The 9,229-nt window shown below is 42.9% G+C and overlaps 1 protein-coding gene across 2 annotated transcripts; it reads right to left on the bottom strand.

The window, feature by feature from the left end:
- Window positions 1-1,100: 1,100 nt before the first annotated feature.
- Window positions 1,101-9,229, bottom strand: tubb5 (tubulin, beta 5). 2 transcript variants are annotated; one of them, XM_017706055.2, is made up of 4 exons: window positions 9,072-9,229; window positions 4,710-4,818; window positions 3,934-4,044; window positions 1,101-3,774 (listed from the first exon to the last, which is right to left on the bottom strand). In XM_017706055.2, the coding sequence occupies exons 1-4, from the start codon at window positions 9,126-9,128 to the stop codon at window positions 2,717-2,719; spliced, it is 1,335 nt and encodes a 444-aa protein (XP_017561544.1). In that variant the 5' UTR covers window positions 9,129-9,229; the 3' UTR covers window positions 1,101-2,716. The 2 variants fall into 2 exon arrangements, with proteins under 2 accessions (XP_017561544.1, XP_017561545.1); XM_017706056.2 differs by having other exon boundaries at window positions 3,934-4,041.

Here is a 9,229-nt window from a genome sequence, read left to right as displayed (position 1 = left end):
CGGAGGTGAAATTTGTGGGACAAATAAGGGTCACTTAATCAATTCCAAATAATACCTGCTCTGTGAGGGTCCATGGGGGTCCTGACCACTGAAGAACAGGGTAACAGAGTATCAGAGAAACAGATGGACTACAGTCTGTAACTGTAGAACTACAGAGTGCAGCTCTACAGTAAGTGGAGCCGAAAAAATCCAACAAGTTTCCAAAAATATAGATTTGCCACTATTTTACTATCATCAACATTGTACATATAAAAAGTCCCATATTAAACAGAATTGTGGAAAAGGTACATGCACAAGATTCATTTACAACCTGATAACATTTGAGGTGGCAGATTGATGTGAACAGGCGGGGTAAAAGCTTTATGGCTTCGGGCAGGACGGTGACGCAGTGAATAGCACTGCAGGGCTAACTCTCCAGCCGGGTAACCAGGGTCCTTTCTGTGTGAAATTGGCATATTCTCCCCATGTCTGTGCGGGTTTCCTCCCACAGTCCAATGAATGAATGTAGGTCTGCCCTGTGATGGACTGGCAACCTGTCCAGGGTGTATCCTGCCTTCTGCCCAATGAGTGCTGGGATAGGCTCCAGCACTCCCTGTGACCCAGGAGGATAAGCGACTTAAAAGATGAATGAATACATTAGCCTCATAGCTGCAACACAGACTGATCCGACTAAAATTTGCGGTAAACTGTGCAAATGAGGTTTTTCATCTAACAATTCCCTTTGTGCACATTTTTAATTCGGTTAGCATTTTAAATTTGGCATCTCACTGCAGACTGAAGGGAGCCATCTGCCACGGACAGTCAGAAACTCTACGACCCCCTCTTTCAGTCGGTATGCGATTGGTTCCTAGGTGCCTCACAGTTGTAAAAATATTGCGTTTTGAAATCGGATCAATCTTTTTTAACCACCCTGTATAAAAAATAACATTAACCGCTAATTTTAGGCTGGTCTTAATAGGCCTGTCTTAACCTTTTGTTTCTCTAGTTTCTTCACTCCATTGTCACCGTTTGCTAATTCACTGTAGATTCACTTACCCAACGTCTGAAATGTTGACTTGTGTTGACTTTATGTGGAGGAAAAAAAAACACAATAGACATTGAAGGTTTCAATTTCATTTTATTGATTTTTTTTGTCCAGAGGCTCAGGTTTTTGTTTTCCCAATAGGAAATTGTAAAAAAAATGCAAGGACATTCCTAACACTTCATGATGAAAGATAAAACACAAACATGTAAAAACAACCTTTAAAAAGCTTTGGGCTCAGATACAGGACGCAAGTTCCAAGTTTCCGCGGGTTCCGCGCTCAAATTTGCAGCGACATTCTTCTGAACCTTCTAAAACCAGTCCTCCAGTTTTTTCCACCTGACCCATTATGAGTTCCAGTTTCACCAATACCAGTCTATGTCTTCCTCCTACAGACGTTGGCTGGCGTCCAGGTAGGAAGACTGAACACTTTCCTTCAGGCCGGTCTTTCCCTCAAACTTTCCGTAAAAGCCTTCAATACCTTGTAAACCATTCGACTTAATACTGTAAACCTCTGTGAAGAAGGACGTGTGGAAATGGCGTCTTTCTGCAAAGTCGGCCCATCATAGTGCAATGCTCAAGCTAGGAGGAATACAAACTTCTACAATCATTCTTGTATCTGCTCTACAGGGAGAGGGTTCACATTTCCATGACTGTCTATAAAGTAAAGCAAGCAAATACTGTAACAAAAAGGAATGAAAAACTAAAGTAATGGCTTTGAACACTCATGTCCTTCACAGGGAACATTTCCCCCCCGTTTCTCAATCCTCTGTTTACTCGTCCGATTGTAACTAGTCTGTCCAAGCCAACAGCTCCCTGCCCTTGGGGCAGTGATCCGACTGGCCGAAACTGTATGGCTGTTTTCCATGACACAGATCAAGCCTAGTTTTGGATGACCGTTCTCCATTAGGACAAATCCAGGACTATTCTTAATCTGTGTACCAGAAACTAGACCTCTCTTTCGATCCGGGAGGAAATGAGGACATCAGTAATGAAGACAAACGAAAATGGAAATGAAAGTCTATCTAGTGTTGAGTCCTTTCGTTTGATTTTTTTTTTTCATTCTCTGTTCAAGAACATTCGTTCAGGATTCCTCTGGTTGTTTTTGGCCCCGTTTGTCTAGTGCTAACTTCTACTTCATCAAACACTTACGGTGGGGTTCCGTATGTGCTTTGCTACATTTTCCTCCTCCTTACATTACCACTACTCCAGGAGTGTCAAATGAAGGTCCTAGTGGGCAACAACACGGCAGAGTTTACCATTATGTCTATTGTTAGAAAAAGAAGCCACTAACCTCTGCAATGCTGTGGGCCTCCAGGATATGAGTTAGGGATGGGACCGGTTACCAGGTTTAATGAAAACCGCAAACTTTAATTCCGATAACCATGCACAGTTTTACGTCCAGCAAAGTGCTTGCTAGTTTCTGAAAAGCATGGTGGTGGCAGTTCATTGTTTGACAGTAGTATAGTTGGTATAAAGAAATATGAGAAGTCTATCTGTGGTGAAATTATTTCAGAGTATGTTAGTGCAAAATTTTTGGTACATTGTAACTATACCGAGAGAATATGGAAACTGAGATACTTTGATCTTTTTGAGATACTGGATCGTCCCATCCCTAACCTGACATTGACACCCCTGCACTACTCTCCAAATCCTGCTCCCACACCCCTCGCCCTCTCAATCCTCCTCTCCTTTTTAAGCATTCTCCTCCGCCTCCTCCTCAAACTCGCCCTCCTCCTCAGCCGTGGCATCCTGGTACTGCTGGTACTCGGACACCAGGTCGTTCATGTTGCTCTCAGCCTCGGTGAACTCCATCTCATCCATGCCTTCGCCTGTGTACCAGTGCAAGAAGGCCTTGCGGCGGAACATGGCGGTGAACTGCTCGGAGATGCGCTTGAACAGCTCCTGGATAGCTGTGCTGTTGCCAATGAAGGTGACTGCCATCTTCAAGCCGCGGGGTGGGATGTCGCAGACGGCTGTCTTAACGTTGTTGGGGATCCATTCCACAAAGTAGCTGCTGTTCTTGTTCTGGACGTTGAGCATCTGCTCGTCCACCTCCTTCATAGACATGCGGCCACGGAAGACTGCAGCCACTGTCAGGTAGCGGCCATGGCGTGGATCACAGGCCGCCATCATGTTTTTGGCATCAAATACTTGCTGGGTAAGCTCGGGCACGGTCAGGGCGCGATACTGTTGGCTTCCCCTGCTGGTCAGAGGGGCAAAACCAGGCATAAAGAAGTGGAGACGAGGGAAGGGTACCATGTTGACGGCTAATTTGCGCAAGTCAGCATTCAGCTGGCCTGGGAAGCGAAGGCAAGTGGTGACGCCGCTCATCGTGGCAGATACAAGGTGGTTGAGGTCACCGTAAGTGGGTGTGGTTAGCTTGAGAGTGCGGAAGCAGATGTCGTACAGGGCTTCGTTGTCGATGCAGTAGGTTTCATCTGTGTTCTCTACCAGCTGGTGGACGGACAGGGTGGCATTATAGGGCTCTACCACTGTATCGGACACTTTGGGTGAAGGAACCACGCTGAAGGTGTTCATGATGCGGTCGGGATATTCTTCGCGGATCTTGCTGATAAGCAGGGTGCCCATGCCGGACCCGGTGCCACCACCCAGTGAGTGCGTGAGCTGGAAGCCCTGCAGGCAGTCGCAGCTTTCAGACTCCTTACGCACTACGTCCAGCACCGAGTCCACCAGCTCCGCTCCCTCTGTGTAGTGGCCTTTAGCCCAGTTATTACCAGCACCGCTCTGACCTGAAGCGAAATGTGAAGAAAACATTATAGAATGACGTCATCCATTCTCTAAATGCCAGGTACTGCGTTTAGAGACATGCCACCGTTACCGTGTCTCTCACCATCATATTACTTGATATTATTACATCATATTATTGCCCTCTTCCCCCGGTGACTTACCAAACACAAAGTTGTCGGGTCTGAAGATCTGTCCGAAGGGGCCAGAGCGGACAGAGTCCATGGTGCCGGGTTCCAGGTCCACTAGAATAGCTCTAGGCACATATTTACCTCCTCCATTACAGAGAGAGGGAAAGCGAGAGGGAAAGAGAACACACCAGCTCAGAACAGCGCACATTCCAGAGAAAAACGAGTCTCATGTGTCTCCTAATGAATTAGAAGAAGCATCTTATTTGGCTGCACTGAGCTTGTGTTTATGCGTGTTATGTATCATAATTCACTTAAAACATACTGTCACTGTCATGCTACCCTTTGAATTATGTGAATACTATAGGATGAATTGATCGATAGGAAAGGTCAGAAATGACCCTGAAAGCTGTATTACCAGGGGTTAAGAAAGTTTTTCTCTCTCCTATAAAGTTATGGTTCCCTTTTAAATCAATTTATAGTCCCCTATGAAGTTATCAAAAGAAATGCCACAAATGCACTTTTATTTCTTTCTGTTAGGTTTATTACAGCCTGAAGCTTCTTCTTCTTATTATTATTATTACATTATTATAAAAGGTGGATCCTGGCCATTTAAATTGTTTCAAGATTGGACATTAAGAATGTTTCTACCGTTTTCAACATAAACATATGCGTTACACTTATTTTATTATCTTACAATGCCTATTTGCTCTATAACCTTAACTAAGCTATGTCAACACAGCACATTATACAATGCATTTTGTATATGTGAGTACATCTCTAGCCTACGTATGTGTGATATAGGGTGGTACCTGTAGCCTCGTTATAGTAGACACTGATTCTGTCCAGCTGTAGGTCGCTGTCTCCGTGGTAGGTGCCTGTCGGGTCAATGCCATGCTCATCACTGATCACCTCCCAGAACTGTAAAACAGATCAGTCCACAATAAAACTCACTCTTTCAATTAGACAACAGCACTCATTCGTAAAAATAACTTTAAAGGGAAGATTACTGGTCATAAGGTGATTCTGTAGAGAGACAGGATGGAAAAATAGAGGGAATAACAGGACATTATGTCACCATTCAAACTCCAATAGCAGTAACCCTAAGCCTGCTTTTTATTCATTGACTCGAACTCGACTGCCCTACAGTCTGTCTGTGTGTCTGACTGATGGCTGAGATTAGGCGTGGACATATATGGGCCGGAAACAATTCCAATAATCTGTGGCCGATACCAATAGTAGGACTGCAGAAGAAGTTCAGTCTTAGAAGTTGGTTGCATTTACTGCTCCTCATGATCCAAGTCATTTTCGTGGTGGTGAGGTCTGGACTCTGGGGCAGACAGTCCCATTGTTCTAACACCAGGAGCTCCTTTGTTTGACTTGCAGACGTTCTTCTTTTTTGTCTGTTCTCTTTCCTCAGTGAGGCATTCTTGACAGCTACACATGAAAGGATGGACAGAAACACCTGCCTATTTTTCAGAACTGAAGCATGCTTGTAGTTTAAGTACGGTTTATCTGATGGGGACCATTTCCCCCCTCACAATTCCCCCCTCTTTATGCAAGCAGATTAACTGTACTTTCTGTTTTAACTGGAAATTAAATAAGGGACTTTTTCATCGTACAGTAAATCTAAGGCCTAACCAGGTCATCGGTTGTAATTATCATCTGTATTTCCAATTTCAATCTTCATTACATTTTCCCATAAAGAATAAATCGCTGTTCTCGGAAGAAAACCCTGTATCTCCAAACTGGTAACTTTACAGCAGAAGAAGAAAACCTACTTTACTTTTAATGTAAGTCAATGGAACCAAACATTTTTCCTTGTCATTTTGGGTCATTTCTTTTAGTCCATCCATCCAAGAAATTAGCTTAGAATGTACAGGGCAACTGGTATTTTCAAATTATGTCAAAAACTGAAAAATGTCAAAAATGGAAATACGAGGTTTTCTTTCAACAACAGCGATTATATATCGAAAACAATACATCAGCCGATATATCATGCTGCTATATTTGTGTATCTTGTGTGTGATTATTACTAATATGGATTTAATATGGAACAAAAAGCAACATATGGCGATATATGCCCAAACGACCTGAATCTGAGAGATAGTGAGAGTAGAGAGAGAGAGAGAGAGAGAGAGCGAGCAAAATGAGGAAGGGATGGCAATGGAAGATGGATCTCAAGGTATAGGGGGAGTAATTGCTTTGAAAGAATGAGGACAAACAAGCAGGGAAGTGCTGAGTGGCAGTGGCCAACTCCCATCGCGTCCATCAAACCCTGCGAGCAAAACCCTTACTGCCATCAGACCCATCAATTAAACCTTATATAACCGACTCAGATTTCCGCCTGGTCACCACACACGCCACTCATGGAAATCCACAATGAGAAAAACAGTTACCACAAAATATGACGGACCATCTATTCCACTATGGATTCAGTCAAGCACACTGAACTGGATGATGTGTCCTGTTATCTTGATGGTGCGAGCACTGCTGCCAGCCCTGATGGCAATTATATGGTCATTAGGGCTGCACCGGTACAGAAATTGTGGGCCGTTACAGAAATCTGGTATTTTTGTTCATGTACACATCTGCTAATGTTGATACCTCAACGTTCATAAAATGTAGAATTATTTAGGGCTAAATCCACCTGGCTTAACATTAAAGAGTAAAGTTTTCGGTTTTTAGAGATGTAAAATGAGTAAAATGAATAAAATGCAGATATTTTAGTTTCACAGCCCAGCAACTATTTTTAAAAGCAGTATGATCTGCCCGATTGTTCATGCACCCCTCATGGTAATCAGGTTATCAACAGGGAACATTCCACAAATGATGTTTGCATCGTGATAACGATTAACAAAGGATATATTCTGCAGCCCTAATCAGTGCCACGGCTGGGCAAGACTGCATTGCTAAGCAGGCAGGAATTCCATGTCGTCCTCCCTTGCAATCCAGACTAAATCTGGAAATCTGGTTTGGAAACCACAGGCTGGCAGAAGAAGCAGCTGGGAGACCCATTAGTAAGTCCACATCTTCCATCTGCTGGAGCCCACCCCTCCCCACCCACACCCTAGCTGGGTTCGAGACAATGACTGTGCAGTCAAAGCACGCCCACATCGAACGCACTACGGTCATTATCCTAATAATGACTTAAACCGAGAGCTTCCATTAACTGAAGCCTTTTTTCAAAGCGGTGACAACCTTCAAGAAGCTGAAGCCGTACATGGACGACTACCTCAGTAATAAAACTGCCCATCCCATAAGAACAGCTGATATATGGCAACGTATGGATTTCAAATAAGTGACTTATGGATTTCCCTTATATGTCCAGCTTATATGAGTCACATACGTGACATACATGCCAACTTATTTGAAACTGGCCATTTTCAAATATATTTCAGCCATGCGTTGACATACAAACATATGTGTAACACGTTTTCATATACAGGCGACATATTACACATGCACGGCAGCTTCTGAGGTTTTTATGCATCTTCTTTGCTTCTTCCACACACGTCCGAATAAAGAAAATGACTATAATCGCTTAACGACTTAACTCTAAAAACATGCACATCTAAGCTGTGCAATAAAAATCATTTAAACTTGACATTCATTCGTTTTTTTCCTCCGACAAATTGAAATAATTTAATATGTAAAAGAAAACAGTTAACATTGTGACAGTTATAACTGTACTGGGATGCGTTCAACAATGCCTCAGACATGTATAGCTCCATATGACCCATATATTGTGGAGATATGTCCAATATTTGATGGTATGCAATGTGTATTTTAAGATATACTGTATGATATATGTGCATATATGACCACACATCAGATTTCCGTACGGGACTGCTGTCATTTATGTTTTAGTACAAGCAATAAGGGGGTTAATAGCAGCTTAGAAGGTAGATCCTCTTATCATAGGCTGTGATTTGCCATAGACTGACATTTTACAGTCCTGAATAATGAAAAGACGTGAAAAATGGCAACAAATCTGCACAGAAAATGGATTTTTGCCTCTTACACAAAATAATGTTTGATTTAAACGTCCTTAAGGACAAAGGGATCATCTGCTTAAGACAACTGTCTGAGATTTCTGCAGGGAGAAATAGTTTTCTTTGTCAGAGATCCTCTCGCCCCACCCTTCCCAGCCTCATTCATCTGTACGGAGAGGACAGCTGCACCAAATATCGATTAAAAACGTCGAATTAGGGGGGGAATCGACATGAATAGGCTGTAGATTAAAACAGCATTTATTTTTTCCCAAGAAATATATCTATTTTTTTCCCCTGACAGCTGTTTAGCTTAGCTTGCTCGGTCTCTATTTCGAACTCTCCGTTCCACCTTAAATAGCACAGCGTTGCATTGGACGCTCGTGCAGGCGACTGAATGGAACGGTGCGCGGCTTAAGGTGGAACGTGAAATTCGCACACGCCACGCCCGTTAGCCGGCAAGAAAAAAGATGGAGAGTGAAAGAAAAAGGAAAGAAAGGAATCACGACCGCGACCGTTTTGCTGGGAGACGATGTTTCACGTCAATAAAAGACAAACTAAGTCATTTATAGGCGAATTTGGTGAAGGAATTGAATGAATGAATGAATGAATGAAGGAATGAACGAATGAATAGGCGATGTTAACGAATTTTGGATTAATATTAGCTAGAGAAAAGCTACGGTCGCCTACCAGCAAATCATTAAAGCCATAAAAACACAAAAGGCACAAAAATACTTAAACTGACCTACATGTTGGTCATCTATCTTAGTCGAATTTTTCCGTTCCACCTTAAATGGTGCAGCAGTGACATACAGGCGCCTCAGGCGCCTGTATGTCACTGCTGCACCATTTAAGGTGGAACGGAAAAATTCGAACAAGAAGCTGGATAATGGGAAAACATCTTAAGCCTCGTTGCATATAATGCATTTTACATTTATTTATGCATATATGTATTTGTTAAGAGGGGTCAGCTGAAATACAATGAACAATTCGCATTCCTTAACATTCCTGTTTTAATCATTTATTAGCTAAATAATGGTCAGTACCGTTAGTAAGGGTAGCAGGCCACGCCTCTGATATGCAGGTTTCATTGTGACTTAAACTCACTCCAGGCTGAATTATGAGAATGTTTATTTCATTTTCTCATATTTATTTTTTCATTAAAATCAAAGCTTCTCTTACCTTGGCACCGATCTGGTTACCGCACTGACCGGCCTGGATGTGGACAATCTCTCTCATGATTAAAGCTGAAGAAGGGCAGCAGTCTTCTCCGGGTACTGATCTAACGGCGTGGCTCCGCTGGAGTGAATGTGGCTGGACAAAGGCTTTATAACCCTGGA

Source organism: Pygocentrus nattereri, chromosome 3 (genome assembly GCF_015220715.1).
Source record: "Pygocentrus nattereri isolate fPygNat1 chromosome 3, fPygNat1.pri, whole genome shotgun sequence".
In the NCBI taxonomy this organism is placed as follows: domain Eukaryota; kingdom Metazoa; phylum Chordata; class Actinopteri; order Characiformes; family Serrasalmidae; genus Pygocentrus; species Pygocentrus nattereri.
The sequence above is the reverse complement of the archived record's forward strand: the minus strand, read 5'-3'. Positions and strand labels throughout refer to the sequence as shown.